The sequence below is a fragment of the Lampris incognitus genome, chromosome 2, assembly GCF_029633865.1.
Source record: "Lampris incognitus isolate fLamInc1 chromosome 2, fLamInc1.hap2, whole genome shotgun sequence".
NCBI lineage: Eukaryota > Metazoa > Chordata > Actinopteri > Lampriformes > Lampridae > Lampris > Lampris incognitus.
The window spans coordinates 121238004-121256742 of record NC_079212.1 but is presented as its reverse complement, the minus strand read 5'-3'; the positions used below and the strand labels follow the sequence as shown (position 1 = coordinate 121256742).

General features: G+C 43.8%; 1 protein-coding gene across 3 annotated transcripts in view; it reads right to left on the bottom strand.

Annotated features, from left to right (window-relative positions):
- Window positions 1-17847, bottom strand: part of LOC130106794 (constitutive coactivator of PPAR-gamma-like protein 1 homolog) — a 68764-nt gene extending 50917 nt beyond the window's left edge. For all 3 annotated transcript variants that reach the window (XM_056273049.1, XM_056273050.1, XM_056273051.1), the window contains exons 1-4: window positions 17086-17847; window positions 14691-14937; window positions 14498-14580; window positions 3354-3482 (exon numbers count right to left, since the gene is read on the bottom strand). In XM_056273049.1, coding sequence (XP_056129024.1) covers window positions 3354-3482; window positions 14498-14580; window positions 14691-14937; window positions 17086-17559 — 933 coding nt within the window. In that variant the 5' untranslated portion in view covers window positions 17560-17847. The remainder of the gene's footprint in view (window positions 1-3353; window positions 3483-14497; window positions 14581-14690; window positions 14938-17085) is intronic.
- Window positions 17848-18739: the final 892 nt, after the last annotated feature.

Sequence of the window (18739 nt, the reverse complement as noted above, 5' to 3'; positions counted from 1 at the left end):
CGGCCAGTTGTGTCTGTAGGGACGCCCAACTAAGGCGGAGGTAACACAGGGATTTAAACTGGCGATCCCCGTGTTGGTAAGCAATAGACTATACCACCACGCCACCAAGACACCCCAACATAAGTCAATATTTACAGATTTACTAATGGAAATATGGAAAATATAATGTGTACAGAGATTTTATTCTGAACTGAATCTTTAATTAAAACTAAGTGATATTTTCACACTCAAAAACTTGGCCGAGTAACTTTTTTAAGTCCTCAACCATGAATTTTTCTTCATAGTTACTTAAAACTGAAATTCTTCCACAATGGAACACATAATGACGAATGAAGCCTGGTCATAAAGAGTGTCAGAAGTGAGGGGGAAAAAAATAATTTTTACTAAAAATGAACACATGGCTCCATCCAACGTTTTACTTGTTTATGGTGCCCTAAAACTATCAGTTGGCCACTTTTCCATTTAGGAGGACATCATAATTGTGACTAACATTATACATAGTTTAGTTTGCGGTATCACATTTGTCAGTTCCAGAAAGCTTATTTGAGCCTTCAATTGTATATTTAGTAGCATCCAATAATTGCCCTGAGAATAGGCAGCCTAAAAAAATAATAACATAAATGTCCTGTCTTGGGCATTGAGCGTGTGACATTTTCTTTGTATCATACGACCTAAAAAAATAATAATAATGTGTGTGTGTGTGTGTATATATATATATATATATATATATATACACTCACTGGCCACTTTATTAGGTACACCTTGCTAGTACCGGGTTGGACCCCCTTTTGCCTTCAGAACTGCCTTAATCCTTCATGGCATAGATTCAACAAGGTACTGGAAACATTCCTCAGAGAGTTTGGTCCATATTGACATGATAGCATCACGCAGTTGCTGCAGATTTGTCGGCTGCACATCCATGATGCGAATCTCCCGGTCCACCACATCCCAAAGGTGCTCTACTGGATTGAGATCTGGTGACGGTGGAGGCCATTTGAGTACAGTGAACTCATTGTCATGTTCAAGAAACCAGTCTGAGATGATTCGAGCTTTATGACATGGCACGTTATCCTGCTGGAAGTGGCCATCAGAAGATGGGAACACTGTGGTCATAAAGGGATGGACATGGTCAGCAACAATACTCAGGTAGGCTGTGGCGTTGACACGATGCTCAATTGGTACTAAGGGGCCCAAAGTGTGCCAAGAAAATATCCCCCACACCATTACACCACCACCACCAGCCTGAACCGTTGATACAAGGCAGGATGGATCCATGCTTTCATGTTGTTGATGCCAAATTCTGGCCCTACCATCCGAATGTCGCAGCAGAAATCGAGACTCATCAGACCAGGCAACGTTTTTCCAATCTTCTATTGTCAAATTTTGGTGAGCCTGTGCGAATTGTAGCCTCAGTTTCCTGTTCTTAGCTGACAGGAGTGGCACCCGGTGTGGTCTTCTGCTTCTGTAGCCCATCTGCCTCAAGGTTCGACGTGTTGTGCGTTCAGAGATGCTCTTCTGCATACCTCGGTTGTAATGAGTGGTTATTTGAGTTACTGTTGCCTTTCTATCAGCTCGAACCAGTCTGGCCATTCTCCTCTGACCTCTGGCATCAGCAAGGCATTTTCGCCCACAGAACTGCCGCTCACTGGATATTTTCTCTTTTTCGGACCATTCTCTGTAAACCCTAGAGATGGTTGTGCATGAAAATCCCAGTAGATCAGCAGTTTCTGAAATACTCAGACCAGCCCGTCTGGCACCAACAACCATGCCACATTCAAAGTCACTTAAATCACCTTTCTTCCCCATTCTGATGCTCGGTTTGAACTGCAGCAGATCATCTTGACCATGTCTACATGCCTAAATGCATTGAGTTGCTGCCATGTGATTGGCTGTTTAGAAATTTGCGTTAACGAGCAGTTGGACAGGTGTGCCTAATAAAGTGGCCGGTGAGTGTATATAATGTTGTTAAAAGAAACACTCAACAGTAGGGAAAGTGCTCAACAAATAAGGACCAAAATAACCCAGTGAGTCATGATGATTGCTTATGGCATGAAAAAGGCATGTACTGTCTCATAAAGAATTTACTTGACTCACTGGATTTTATATATATATATATGTGTGTGTGTGTGTGTCTGACATTCTTCTGTAAGACGTCGGGTTGTTGCGAAGCGTGTAGTGTATTGGTGTAGTGTTCTGTGCCTGTCACGTCTCACTCTCAACCTTCACCGCAAAGAAATGCAAACAGGAGAGCTGAGCACCTAAGTCTCTCCCTGCCCGTACATAGCCTCTACAACAGCAAGCCCTATGTAGTGCCTCCTCGTGGTAACTGGGTACACCTTGGACCCTGGCTGAACTACAAGGGACTCGGAGGTCTGGCCCCTAGACGTGCGGTACGCAGGCCCACCGGTGTGTGGATATTCCCTGATGCCCACGAACCAGCCCCCAGCTATGGGATAAATAGTGCCACTGCCTAGTGGATACCTCGGGGTAAGAATAGGCTACGGGAGTAAACCCCTACAGAAAATCAACATCTACAGTGCTGTTGTTTTTTGTTTTTCTTGCCCTTTTGTATCTGTTTAAGTCGGACAGTACTGCTGGCGTCGTGTGTGGCTGCCGCTTCTCCCTCTCGTAGCCCCCCTTCCCATCCACCTCTGTATGTTTATGTTTATCTGTTGTCTTGTTTCACCCCATTTATTATAAAGTGACTTTGAGTGTTAGAAAAGCACTATATAATACTGATAATCCAGTTAGTCAAGTAAATTCTTTATGAGACAGTACAAGCTTGTTTCATGCCATAAGCAATCATTAGCTGTCAAAGTTATAATTTTCCCCCCAATTGCACCTGTCCAATTATCTCACTCTTCCGAGCCATCCCGGTCGCTGTTCCACCCCCTCTGCCAATCCAGGGAGGGCTGCAAACTACCATATGCCTCCTCCGATACATGTTGAGTTGCCAGCCACTTCTTTTCACCTGACAGTGAGGAGTTTCGTCAGGGGGACATAGCATGTGGGAGGATCACGCTATTCCCCCCAGTTTCCCTTCCCCCCCAAACAGGTGCCCAAATCAACCAGAGGAGGCACTAGTGCAGTGACCAGGACACATACCCACATCCGGCTTCCCACCTGCAGACACGGCCAATTGTGTCTTCTGTAGGGACACCCGACCAAGCTGGAGGTAACACGGAGATTTGAACTGGCGATCCTCGTGTCGGAAGGCAACGGAATAGACTGCTACGCTACCCGGACACCCCCTAAAATATATTTTGAATTTAAATGTTGAAAAAAATGAAAGCTGGAATATCTGGAACCATGATTACTGTGAACTAATGTGCCTTCCATATATATCTATATACCTGTGAATGCTTGAAAATGTCCTTAGCGATGGCTTCCAAGTCGTTGATGTCTTTGATGTTGCGCACATAGTCGGCCACAGCCTTGATGACGACATCACAAGGGGGAAGCACAAGCTGGTGGGCACGCACCTGCGGTTAGAAAACAAACCAATTTTTCTCTTCAAACATGAACAGTTCAAATCAATTAGCAAGCAATAAGGATCGCAAAACAATTATTGACTGAAGTGAGTTTTGGACATATGTCCAAGACTCACTTCAGTCAATAATTGTTAAATTATAGATTACATATATACATAGATGGACTTTCTACCGTTCCTTTTTTTTTTTCCCCACCAAAATCACTGTACTCTCAGCCAATTTTTTGGTATAGTCTTCCAATTTTAAGGGGACTCATGCAGCTGGACAGAGAAGGATTATATTAATTTCAGAGGGGTATAATTTGTAGTTACAGCAATTGTTAGTGTGCAACCACTGAAGAAATAGTGAGGGAAATACTGGGCAACCACTGCAGAAATAGTGAGGGAGACAGCTAGGAAGGTACTTGGTGTGTCATCTGGACAGAGGAAGGAATACAAGGAGACCTGGTGGTGGAATGAGAAAGTACAGCAAATTATACAGAGGAAGAGGTTGGCAAAGAAGAAGTGGGATAGTCAGAGAGATGAAGAAAGTAGACAGGAGTACAAGGAGATGCAGTGTAAAGCGAAGAGAGAGGTGGCAAAGGCCAAGGAAAAGGCGTATGGTGCGTTGTATGAGAGGTTAGACACTAAGGAAGCAGAAAAGGACTTGTACTGATTGGCTAGACAGGGGGACCGAGTTGTGAAGGATGTGTAGCAAGTTAGGGCGATCAAGAATAGAGATGGAAATGTGCTGACAAGCGAGGAGAGTGTGCTGAGAAGGTGGAAGGACTACTTTGAGGGGCATATGAATGAAGAAAATGAGAGAGCGAGAAGGTTGGATGATGTAGGGATAGTGAATCAGGAAATGCAGTGGATTAGCAAGGAGGAAGTGAGGGCAGCTATGAAGAGGATGAAGAGTGGAAAGGCAGTTGGTCCTGATGACATACTGTGGAGGCATGGAGATGTTTAGGAGAGATGGCAGTGGGGTTTTTAACTAGATTGCTTAATACAATCTTGGAAAGTGAGAGGACGTCTAAGGAGTGGAGAAGAAGCATACTGGTACCGATTTTCAAGAACAAGGGCGATGTGCAGAACTGTAGCAACTACAGAGGTATAAAGTTGATCAGCCACAGCATGAAGATTTGGGAAAGAGTAATAGAAGCTAGGTTAAGAGCAGAAGTGATGATTAGTGGACAGCAGTATGGTTTCATGCCACGAAAGAGCACCACAGTGGCGATATTTGCTTTGAGAATGTTCATCGAGAAGTATAGAGAAGGCCAGAAGCAGTTACATTGTGTCTTTGTAGATTTAGAGAAAGCATACGACAGGGTGCCGAGAGAGGAGGTGTGGTATTGTATGAGGAAGTTGGGAGTTGCAGAGAAGTGTGTAGGAGTGGTGCAGGATATGTATGAGGGAAGTGTGACAATGGTGAGGTGTGCGGTTGGAATGACAGATGGGTTCAAGGTGGAGGTGGGATTACATCAAGGATCGGCTCTGAGCCCTTTCTTGTTTGCAATGGTGATGGACAGGTTGAAGTACAAGATCAGGCAGGAGCCTCCATGGACGATGATGTTCGTGGATGAGATTGTGATCTGTAGCGAGAGTAGGGTGCAGGTTGAGGAGAGCCTGGAGAGGTGGAGGTATGCACTGGAAAGAAGAGGAACGAAAGTCAGTAAGAGCAAGATGGAATACCTATGTGTGAATGAGAGGGAGGTCAGTGGAATGGTCAGGATGCAAGGAGTGGAGGTGACCAAGGCATATGAGTTTAAATACTTGGGGTCAACTGTCCAAAGTAACGGGGAGTGCAGAAGAGAGGTGAAGAAGAGAGTGCAGGCAGGGTGGAGTGGGTGGAGAAGAATGTCAGGCGTGATTTGCGACAAAAGGGTACCAGCAAGCAAGAGTTAAAGGGAAGGTTTACAAGATGGTTGTGAGACCAGCTATGTTATATGGTTTAGAGACAGTGGCACTGACAAAAAGACAGGAGGTAGAGCTGGAGTTGGCAGAGTTGAAGATGCTAAGATTTTCACTGGGCGTGATGAAGAAGGACAGGATTAGGAACGATTATATTAGAGGGACCGCTCAAGTTGGAAGGTTTGGAGACAAAGCAAGAGAGGCAAGATTTAGATGGCTTGGACATGTGTGGAGGAGAGACGCTGGGTATATTGGGAGAAGGATGCTGAATATGGAGCTGCCAGGGAAGAAGAAAAGAGAGAGGCCAAAGAGGAGGTTTATGGATGTGGTGAGGGAAGACATGTAGGTGGCTGGTGTGACAGAGGAAGATGCAGAAGACAGGAAGCAATGGAAACGGATGATCCACTGTGGTGACCCCTAACAGGAGCAGCCGAAAGTAGTAGTAGTAGTAGCAATTGTTAGGGTGCATCAGTTGCTTGAAGACTGCAATCAAAGAACACCACCAGTTTTGTTATTTGTTGAAGAAATCTATTTGGCCAAGTGACATCCGTTGAAAGAGAGAGAGAGAGAGAGAGAGAGAGAGAGAGAGAGAGAGAGAGAGAGAGAGAGAGAGAGAGAGAGAGAGAGAGAGAGAGAGAGAGAGAGAGAGAGAGAGAGAGAAAAGGCTGGCTCTTTCAAAAGTTTTTGCAAGGCCAGTTTGAACTGAAGGTCTTTTATAATTGATGACACAAAAGTAGTTTGTGGAAAAATTAATACTAAGTTTCTGAAACAGTCACAGACTCCACCTCAGAAAAAAAAGATTACGTCCACAATAACAAAATACAGATAATAGATGTGGTATAACAGTTGTACTCTTAAGTCCTTTTCAGTGCCCCGCAGTAGTGGAGGAGTATATGCCTTCAGTAGGTTATGTCACCCTAAACAAGACTGCATTTTTTTTCTCAATTGATGCTAGTTATTTTCCAAAAGTATAGACTAGTTCCAGTCATCTACTTTCATGAACGGTGAAGAATTTATTTATTTTTTCATTTTGATATACTTCATTCATCCACGTGGGGAAATTCTTCTCTGCATTTAACCCATCCTAGCTGTGTAGCTAGGAGCAGTGGGCAGCTACTGTACAGCACCCGAGGACCTACTCCAGTTCGTCTTACCATGCCTCAGTCAGGGGCACAGACAGGAGTATAAACCCTAACATGCATGTCTTTTTGATGGTGGGGGAAACCGGAGAACCCGGAGAAAACCCACCGCAGACACAGGGAAAATATGCAAACGCCACACAGAGGATGACCTGGGATGACCCCCAACATTAGCCAAGCCAGGTGTTCAAACCCAGGTAATTCTTGATGTGAGGCGTCAGCGCTAACCACTGGGCCACCGTGCCACCTGGTGGGCACATTGCGTTTTCACTAGAATTTACCGTGTTACATCTCAAAAGTTATTATTCTGCCAGCTGTATTCTACTTGTCCATTACTAGCATGGTGGTAAATAGTAGCTAGGGATGGATATCGTTAAGATTTTAATGGTACTGCTACTCTTACCGATACTGCTTATCGATCCAGTACTTAAATGGTACTCTTATCGGTTCTTTTTGTTATTGTTTTATGAGAAAAACATAATTTAAGAACAGAATTAGCATTGCTTTATTTACTCATATCTGGCCAGAGCCTTGCATTAAATCATTAACGCATGTTTGTATAATTTAGTTAACTCCGTGTGGGCTCATTGCTGCTAGCATACATAACATACCTGAGGTGGATGGGGCAACAAGAGAGAGACTATGAGTTAGGCAGTCAAACTGTGCATTTCTCTCGCTAGATATTTCAAACGATTGCTTGTGTTTCTACCCTTACATGAAAAAGACTTGTTGCACTTGTGGCAACGAGGATTGTCAGCATCGACTTTAATGACATATAACCAGACTTTTGACAGTTTAGTTCTCTCTCAGCCATTGTCACTAAGAGCAGGTTGTGTGTGTGTGTGTGTGTGTGTGTGTGTGTGTGTGTGTGTGTGTGTGTGTGTATGTTGTGTGCTTGCGCATCAAGATAAAGAGAGGCAGAGAGCTGGCCCCATCCCTCGGCCTGCACATATGACAGTCTCCGAGAGAGATCTTTCCTCTGGATTGGGGATAGTGAAAATATATCATAGACAAATGTCTTAACCTTATGGCAAATTAGAAACGGAGTTGATGAGAAAAGGTGCAAGATAAAGTTTAAGTGGCCTAAATAAATAGGAAATTTATTTTCTTAATTTCTCCAATACCAATAGCAGAACCGTTAACGTCAGAGCTTATTAATACTACAGTCTTTACTAATTTAGCACTGGTACCCATCTGTATTAGTAGCTATGCTAACTTGCGATCTTTGCCCTTTTCACCTGTTTAGTGATTTAGAAATTCCCCCAAATGGCTCAGTGACAACATACAAATCTACATTTTTTCTTTTGGGATGATAAATGAGCATATTCTCCGGAATCAATGAAATACAACAGGCACTGGTACTGAAAATTACAGTACAATTAAACTTGCAACTTAACGAACTATACACAGATACATATACACTGATCAGCCAAAACATTAAAACCTCCTGCCCCACATTGTGTAGGTCCCCTTCATGCCACCACAACAGCTCTGACCTGTCGAGGCATGGACTCCACCACACCTTTGAAGTTGTCCTCTGGTATCTAGCACCAAGACGTTAGCAGCATATCCTTTAAGTCCTGTAAGTTGCGAGGTGGGGCTTGGATTTTAATTGTTTTTCCAGCACATCCTACAGATGCTTGATCGGGGGGAAATTGGGGTCAAAAGCAATACTTTGAACTATTTGTGATGTTCCTCAAACCATTCCTAAACAATTTTTGCAGTGTGGCAGGGTGCATTATCCTGCTGAAAGAGGCCACTGTCATCAGGGAATACCGTTGCCATGAAGGGGTGTACTTGGTCTGCAATGATGTTTAGGTAGGTGGTACATGTCAAAGTAACACCCACATGAATACCCGGACCCAAGGTTTCCCAGCAGAACATTGCCCAGAGCATCACACTGCCTCCGTCAGCTTGCCTTCTTCCCATAGTGCATCCTGATGCCATCTCTTCCCCAGGTAAACAACACACATGGACCCAGTCATCCACATGATGTAAAAGAAAATGTGATTCATCAGATCAGGCCACCTTCTTCCATTGCTCCATGGTCCAGTTCTGATGCTCACGTGCCCATTGTAGGCGCTTTCGGCAGTGGACAGGTCAGCATGGGCACTCTGGTATGCAGCTCCATACGTAGCAAGCAGAGATGCACTGTGTGTCCCGACACCTGTCTATCATAGCCAGCATTAACTTTTTCAGAAATTTGAGCTACAATAGCTCTTCTGTGGGATTGGACTAGACAGGCTAGCGTTCACTCCCAACATGCACCAATTAGCCTTGGGCTTCCATGACCCTGTCGCCAGTTCACCAGTTGTCTTTCCTTGGACCACTTTTGGTAGGTACTGACCACTGCATTACTGGGAACACCCCACAAGACCTGCTGTTTTGGAGATGCTCTGACCCAGTTGTCTAGCCATCACAATTTGGCCCTTGACAAAGTCATTCCGATCCTTAAACTTGCCCATATTTCCTGTTTCCAACACAACTTTAAGAACTGACTGTTCACTTGCTGCCTAATATATCCCACCCCTTGACAGGTGCCACTGTAAGCCAGTGCATTCTTAGTGCTGTTCCCAAGCCGGGATAAATATGGAGGGTTGCGTCAGGGAGCATATCACATAAAACCTTTGCCAAACCAAATATGTAGATCATAAATCAGATTTCCATACCGGATCAGTCAAGGCCCAGGTTACCAACAACTGCCACCGTACTGTTGGCCAGCAGGGTGGAAACTATGCTACTGTAGGTTGAAGGAGAGGGGGAAGGCATATCCAGAGGCAGCGGGAGAGGAGGTAGGGAAGGAGTGAGGAGGTAAGGGTCGGAACTCTGACTGTTGGCAATATAACTGTTAAAGGGAGAGAGCTGGTTGATATGATGGAGAGAAGGAGGTAGATATACTATGTGTGTGTCCAGGTGGCATAGCGGGGATCGCCGATTCGAATTCCCATGTTACCTCCAGCTTGGACAGGTGTCCCTACAGTCACAATTGACCGTGTCTACAGGTGGGAAGCCGGATGTGGGTATGTGTCCTGGTGGCTGCACTAGCGCCTCCTCTGGTTGGTCGGGGCGCCTGTTTAGGGGGGGAGGGGGAACTGGGGGAAATAGTGTGATCCTTCCACATGCTACATCCTCCTGGCGAAACTCCTCACTGTCAGGTGAAAAGAAGCAGCTGGCAATGCCACATGTATGGGAGAAAGCATGTGGTAGTCTACAGCCCTCCCCGGCTCAGCAGACGGGATGGAGCAATGACCACGGGACAGCTTGGTAGAGTGTGGTAATTAGGGATGGGTATCGTTAGGATTTTATCAATACTACTACTCTTATCGATACTGCTTATCGGTTCGGTACTTTATCGATACTCTTATCAGTTCTTTTTGATTATTATGCAAGAAAAAAAGACAATTAAGAACAGAATCGACATTGCTTTATTATTCTATTATATAACTTTATATAAATATAAACAAATATTATTTATTCAGCAGCAACAGCAGCAGCAATGTTTTAAATGCGTCTGAATTATAGACTTTATAATCAACATTCAACAACAACAAACAAGATAAAAAAATAAAAGTAGATAAAGATAAAGAAATATATATATTAAAAATAAATTTTTACAGCAAAAGGCTAACGGAAGTGCAAACAAACAAGAACCTAGAAGATTATCCTAACAGTTCTTCTGCAGAAAAATCAACATATCTGCCTTCTCCGGCAGGAGTCGTGATCTCTCCTGACTTATAGTGTCCCCGCCTGTAGAGAAGACACTCTCACTGGGGGTGGAGGAGGCTTGGGCACAGAGGTAGGTGGTTGCAAGCTGTGTCAGCAGGGGCAGAGTACCTCTCTTTTCCCACCACCACAAAGCAGGGGATTCTGACATGGGGATGGAAGGCAGGCCTTTGTAGAGTTGGAGTTCGTGATCAACTCGTTCACTGACGGACAAGGTGTTCTGCTGCATGGTGGTCCGCAGCTCCATGTCTTCATCAGCAAACAGCTCCTCCAAGGCATTCCTTGGTTTGTAGAGTGGAGTGGCTGTCTCCTCCTTTCCTTCTTCTTCTGACTCCTGTTGCTGCTGGTCTTTGTCTGTGTGGCCCTGCTCCTCTGTGTGGCCCTCCTCCTCTGCTACAGCTGCCTCCCTCAACCGGTCCCAGGTGGCATCACTCTCCATCTTCCCTTTGAACCTGGGGTCCATCGCTGTCGCCTCGAGTAGGAAGGCCTGGATGGTTTCTTCCTGGTAACGTCCAGAGAGATTCCCCCAAACCTTCTCTTTAATGCTCGACACAAACAGTGTGTCTTCCTCCTGCACTGTGAAATGGTCTTCAAGTTTCCTGAGGATCGGGAGGATTTGGCCACAGGTGGGAGTTTGTTCACTGGAGACGCACAGGGTGGATGTGTACATGACACGCATGAGTTGTACAAACTCCTCAGCCTTCTGGAAATCCTCATCTTTTAGCCGGCCCAATTTATCCTTTTCCATCTGTTTCCTGAGTCGTGGGTCCATGGATGCAGCTTGGATTGCTGGGTATTGCTCCATGAATATTTCTACCATAAGGAAGAGAGAATTCCACCTTGTTTTCACATCAAGGATCATTGTGTGTTGGGGAAGGTCTGAAACAAACAAAATTTTCATCACAGCACACTTGAATATATAATTAAATTAATTAAAATTTGATTGGGAATTTAAAAAAAATGCTTTAATAGGTTGAACTGGCTTCTTACCTAGGAGCTGCTGCTTTTCTTTCAGGACTGTTTTAGCCATGGATGACCTCTTCATCCAGACAACCACTGCTGTGATTCTTCCTGCCCACCTGTCAATGGCGCTGATCTGATAGATTTTGTGCGCTGCTATGTTCAGAGTGTGAGCAAAGCATCCGATTTTCAGGACATGGAGTTTCCTTATGGCAACATCCATATTAGCAGCATTGTCGACTGTCACTGCTACAATCTTGCCAACTTCTATGCTAAATTCTTCAAGAATATCTGTGATCTCCTCTACCACTACATCTCCTGTTTGTGCCTGGTAAACAGCTCTGGTTTTAAACACCTTTTGTTTCACACTGCCTTGGCTTGTGTAATGTGCTGTAACAGTGAGGTAGTGGTCCTGAGTTAAGCTGGTCCACCCATCAGTTGTAATGGCTAACTTTGGCACATCTTTAAGCTCTGCGATAACATTGGCCTTTTCAACATTATACCAGGCAGGAATCAGTGTGCTACTGAGGACATTCCTGCAGGGAGGGGTATATTTGCAGTTGAGAGCATTGGTCATCTCCCTAAAGTAAAGAAAGGATTGAATTATTGTAAATTTGTGTGGAGTGGTGGGAATAGCTGCTTCAATAACTTATAACAAAGCTGCTCCCCTTTTTGACAACTATGTATTAAAAAAAAACTCAATATACACTGACTGATTAGTTGTTACCTAAAGCCCTTGGACTCCACTGTAGAGAAGGGGTGCAGGCCTTTGACAACAAACTGGGTCACAGCCCTGTGACACTCGTTCACCCTATCCTCCGTCATCCTTCCACTAGCTGCTAGCGTGAAGGAACTTTGGGCTTGGCTGGGACCGGTGGTGGTAGAGGGAGGCGGGGTGGGCTGGGACATGGTGGCTGCAGCCTCAGCCTGACAATCTACAAAAAGTTGTGAAATCTTTCAAATATTTGCAGCTAAACAATTAGCTAAGCAATTATATTTTATTTATTAGTCTATTCGTAATAATTCGTTATTAGCCTAGCTAACTCCGTATCTATGGCTTATATATTTGTAGCTAAACAATTAGCTAAGCAATTATATTTTATTTATTGGCCTATTCGTAATAATTCGTTATTAGCCTAGTTAACTCCGTATTTATGGCTCATACGGCTTACCTGCAGTGGACGTGGATGGAACACTACGAGCAAAGCAGTGGAAAACTCCGCATTTCTGCAGATTAATACCATGTTTCGACAAAAGATGTTTCGACAGATTGCTTGTATTGCCACCCTTACTGGCAAATGATTTGTTGCACTTGTGGCCACGAGCGTTGTTGTCATCGACTTTTGAAAAATATACCCAAACCTTTGAACGTTTAGTTCTCTCCGCCATGATGAGCACTTGAGCAGAGCTGTCTGTGCGTGTGTGAGCGAGTGTGTGGAGCACAGCACAGCCCCGCCCCTCGTGCAGTAAGAGAGAGAGACAGAGAGATGGAGAAAACGGCAAACAAGATTATGTTCGCGATGTTCAAATTCCTCGAAAAACACATTTGCCACAATATAAATCTCACTCCATGATTTCTCGAGTACCTACCGACTACCGATAGCAGAGCTGAAAACGTCGGATCTTAAAAATGCTCCGGTTTTTACTAATTTAGAACCGGTTCCCGTTTAGAACCGGGTTTCGGGGGGCATCCCTAGTGGTAATTGGCCGGATACAATTGGAGAGAAAAAAAAGGGGGGGAGGGGGATATACCGTGTGTGCGCAAGAGACCAGGTAGAAGGGGAGTAAGGCCAGGAGCATTGGAGGTGGTTTTAAACTCTTCTATCAGTGGATAGGAGGAGACACGGGGTAATTCTGAAGGAAGAGTATGTCAAGAGTGTGTTGCAGGTGAACAGGGTGTCGTTCAAAGTGACATGTATGAAGCATGAAATCAAAGGAATGATGATGAATGTTATCAGCGCATATGCTCCAGAAGTTGGGTGTGAGATGGAAGAAGAAGAATTCTGGAGTGTTTTGGATGATGTGGTGAAGAGTGTACCCAAACAGTAGAGAGTGGTGATTGGAGTGGACTTCAATAGGAATGTTGGTGAAGGGAACAGAGGTGATGAGGAGGTTATGCGCAGATATGGTGTCAAGTAGAAGAATGTGTAAGGACAGATGGTGGTGGATTTTGCTAAAAGGATGGAAACGGCTGTGGTGAATACACATTTCAAGAAGAGGGAAGAACACAGGGCGACGTGTAAGAGTGGAGGAAAGTGCACACAGGTGGACTATATCTTATGCAGCAGGCACGATCTGAAAGGGATTGGAGATTGCAAGGTTATGACAGGGGAGATAGTAGCTAGGCAGCATCGGATGGTGGTCTGTAGGATGACTTTGGAGACTTGGAGATCAAGCAGAGGACGAGAATGAAGGCAGAGCCAAGGCTCAAATGGTGGAAGTTGAAGAAGCAAGACTGTTGTGTGGAGTTCAGGGAGGAGTTAAGAAAGGCATTGGGTGGTAGTGAAGAGTTGAGTGAAGAGATATATATGCACATGCACGCACGCACACGCACGCACACGCACGCACGCACGCACGCACGCACGCACGCACGCACACACACAACTTTTGGAAAATCTTCTACTCCCAGTGTCATTTAATATCTAGATATCCATATTGATTCCCAGGGCTCTCCTAAATTAAAGCTACATAATGCAATTTTTTGATCAAGTCTTTTTGGGTTTATATTGTGAAAATTGCACCGACTGATGATTCAATACACCAAGTAGTTCCGCTGCTAGAGTTTCAAATGGTCTGGTGCAACCAGCCTTCTTGCAATCTTCTCGCATATCACGTATATGTCTGGTTTTGTGATATTGTCAGTAACAAACAAAGAGCTCTCACACACTAAGGAAGGTACAAGCACTAATGTCTCTTCAGTAGATATGTATAGGTTATTACATGGAGGTAGACAAATCAAGCACATACAGCATCACTGATTTGAAGTATCGTTCTTACATAGCACCCCTGGTCCTGTGCATATGGTCAGTTCCCCATTTTGGAAAATCTCGAGCCTGCTAAATGTGAGTGAGTGTGTAAGTGAGTTACAGGCCAAGTCCATAAGGTGCTTTGCATCTAAAAATAGATGTTTTGGCACCAGGCCTTTCATAAATGTGTGCCACTGAAGCTTTGTGATCTATATTGAAAACACCAAGGAAGCATCACTTGCAGCAAACTAGTAGGTACTGTTACTGTGCACAGTACTGTGCAACTTGCACAGTGTAACTTTAAAACAAGAAATCAAACAGCAGTTTACCTTTAAAGATGCTAATGGATGCTCTGGACCAAGTAAGCTCCAGTGAAAGGCAGCCAAGTCTTCATCGGGCAGTATGTGATTTCCTGTAATAAAGGCACAATTGTACGATTAGGCCCTAATCTGTTGTCCACAGAAATTGTAAACCGTTTATTTATAAATATATCTTCTCAGCATGTGAGAGCATTTTTCCAACCTAAAAGTGATGCAAAAATGACAAAACGATTTGGATTGAGATCAAGCTGCTTTGCCACTTCATGCACCAAGCATTGGCTGATGGTCAGGCTTTTGCCATTGCGGCTGAGTTTGAAGGATTGGGCACTGAAGTAACATGGGATATTGCAGAGAGCATATTCAGAGTCATAGGCCACCAGGCCATGGAACCCATTCTCCCTGCGTAAGGCTATCACTTCCAGGTGGTGATCCTCGATGCTCTGGACAACCTGAAAAAATGACCAAGAAAAGACTTACATATTAGATGAGAATGTTACAAGATTAACCTCTTTGATATAAAAAAATAATAGAGATCACTAAACAACAGCCGTTAGAAACAGACTGATCAGAAAAAGTATTCTATGACCGCTGAATATATATTTTAAGTAGAAAATCCTATCTCTTGGAAAAATTTGCGCACATCAACAATCTTTAAAAAATGCTTAGTATTTTATTACCACTTCTAGGTTTATCTGTCATCATAAACAATGGTTAACACAATGTTTAAGAATGTCCAACAACTATTACAGAGCCAAGGTTTTTCAAAGTATAAAAACCACTGAAACCCATGCATTACATTGTATTGTCAAGACAGGCTAGTGTAAGATGAGGTCTTGTGCAGTATTGATGACAGGACTACTACTGCTTAAAGCTGGCCAATATGGAATATATGATAATCACAGGGTATTTTACACAATATTAATATGTATCACAATACCTGGTTACATATGTAAAACTAGCATTTTTAACAATCCAACTGACATTCATCATATTGAGCGGTTTGGTAACTAGTTTTCAATTTATTTGCCCTCAAATATTTCAAACCTCATTTATTTAGACAACCAAATTGTGTATCACAATATGACAGCTTCCAAATTTCATCCTGATACCAATACCATTTAAGGATGATAAATGATAATACAGAATTACTGCCCAGCCCTACTACTGCTGTAAAGTGTTGGCCTCCATATTATAGGAGTACTAGTGTGGGACTTTTAAGAATTGCCAGTTGAGATGACCATATTTTTCATCATATTTCCATAAAAACCCATCCATCCATCCATCCATTATCTGAACCGCTTATCCTGCTCTCAGGGTCGCGGGGATGCTGGAGCCTATCCCAGCAGTCATTGGGCGGCAGGCGGGGAGACACCCTGGACAGGCCACCAGGTCATCACACAGGGCTGACACACACACACACACACACACACACACACACACACACACACACACACACACACACACACACACACACACACACACACACACACACACACACACACACACACACACACACACACACTCATTCATACCTGAGGGCAATTTAGTACGGCCAATTCACCTGACCTACATGTCTCTGGACTGTGGGAGGAAACCAGGGCACCCGGAGGAAACCCCCACAGACACAGGGAGACCATGCAAACTCCACACAGAGGACGACCCGAGACGACCCCCAAGGTTGGACTACCCCGGGGCTCGAACCCAGAACCTTCTTCTTTCCATAAAAACCCATTATTTTCAAATACAAAATTCATCCAAAGATGTGAATTGACAGTTTGGTAATGTTATGACAAGTGCTCAAAGTATTAATCAATTAATAGATTAGCCGACAGAACATTAATCAATATATTTCTGGTAACTCAATCATTTTAGACACTTAACAATTAAAAATGCAAAACATTTGCCTGTTACAGCTTCAAAAATCCCAAGATTTGCTTGCCTTTCTCCCAATTCACATCATAATAAAATGAATACTTTAGGAATTTTGTGGTTGCTGGTCAGACTAAGTAAACAGTTTTAAGACACTACTTTTGGGCTCTGGGGACTTGTAATGGGCATCTGATATGTATTGACATTTTACAGACTATAAGATTAATCTAAAATCAATCTTGCCAACAAAGGTCTGTTGCAGCCCTTGTTGTGGCCCTGACATTATCTCGTATACTAACATTAGCTTTGCCACAAAGTGCAATTTTGTTTGCATGTGAAAGACAGTGACTGACAGCCAATACTGACACCATGACGACTATGGTAGTTCTTTGAGCTCTACTAGCAACAGCTACAAAGTAAAATGGCAGATCCCTTCTTTAAAAAATCCATTAGGATGTTTATAGGACTTACTAAGGCTCTGCTATGTCACGGAGTTAAACTACTCAACAATTTCAAGTAATCGGAACCATACTTGCCAAATTGACGGGCGTGCGTGTATGTGTGCGTGTGTGTGTGTGTGTGTGTGTGGTGGGGGGGGGGGGTGTTCCCAACTATCAAGTTGGCAATAATGTCGTGTTAGCGTCAGTTAGCATTTCAAGAAACACTGCAAATGTCTGCCAACGTTAATACGGCGAAACTCAACAGACATAGCCAGGCCAGGAACTTACCCCGATGTGGAACCAGCGAAGCGCCAGTCGGATACAATGGGTCATGCATACTGGGGGAAGAAACCAGACTTTTGGCGGCGGAGTCCCCTTGTTCTGTACGTGACTGACAATCTGCTGGGCGGTCTGTCTCTCATTCGCCTGCCGCTTGACCCACTCGTGAAGACGGCCCTTTTCCAGTGCGCCATTGAAGCACACCAGAAGCTCAATGTTCCCGTAATAGCAGGCCTTAGACAGTGCCGCTAAGTAACCCAGCATTTGGTTCCACTGGCCCCCGCTAACCCAGTCAGTGTTGAAACCGCCGTAGAGACGGTAGAGACAATTCTCGGCGTCCATCAGCAGCCTCAGCGGTCTCTGTGGTGGTCTTTGCCTGCCACCTCCGACCATACTCCCCCGAGCGAGCTCCTGCAGCTCCACCGGCACGACAGCATTTGGGCAGTGCTTTTCGATGTACTCTTGGAAACCTTGCACACCCATGTTGAGCTTCTTTAAGAAATATAGTGCTTTAAAAACTGACCGCAGAAGGCGAATAGCAAACTAAATGCAGCTGTTAGGTAGCAGCCGGGTGCCTTCTCCCCTTGACAGTGACAACCAGTTGTGGCTATGAATATTGCAGGTGTTGGAGTGATTCCAAAATAACCGGAATAAAGCCTTTATTTAGACATTTTCTGGTTTACGCGCGTTCCTTTTTTTCTTTTTTGGTCCATGGCTGCTAGCTGCCACGTGCCGTTTCACGGAGCCATGTCTCTGGATGTGCTCTGCCTTCTTGGCAGATGACACCAGAACCATGGCGACGTCGTGACGCAAGTACCCACGTATCGGTATTTACTTCCTGATTCGCGGTGGGGTCAAAGTGTACCTCGGTTGTCCTCTGTTAAAGAACCATACCGGTGTTGTGCACGTTACAGCCCACCTTACTCCAACTTAACATTACCCTCGACGAGAACTAAAACTGTAACTGCAATTTATGGACAAGAAAACTGCAAAGAAATGACTGAATATTATTGATGCCTAACACTTATTAGAAGAGCCCCCTTAGCTTATTTTTTGTTTGTTTTTTTTGTTTACTTCTTATTTTGCTCAGGTTGTAATTGTGTTTGCACTGTGCTCACTCATCCTACACGTGATGTATCATTTTGGGAAAAAATAAAATTATTAAAAAATATTTAAAAAAATAAATTCCAAAGCACACCACAGTGTCTAAGTCAGGATTTTTAAACGCGTTTTTCTGCCTTGCAGACAGCCTCTGGTTTCCGTCGTGACGTAGTATGAAAATCAACTACCTCAAACCTGCTTGAGATAGGTGATCCGTCACAGCAAACATTTATTGTCACTTTTTTTTAAATGTTACTAATACAGTTGAAAGATTAATTTCAGAAAATTGCCCCTGGAAAAGATTGTTTTCCAAACGAAATCCAACGAAGAAAAAAGAAAGACGAAGAAGGAAAAAAACTGTATTGTCATTGTTCAAAGCAGAACGAAATTGCAAGTATGTCAACCTTAAAATGGTGCATACATAAGAGATGACATATATAAAATATCAGCAATAAAAAGTACAGTCTAAACAATATATAAGTGCAAAGTATAAGCAGTATATGGTATACAATGCTATACAATTAACGATAAAATACAATTTACGAGGTCCAAAAACATCAGC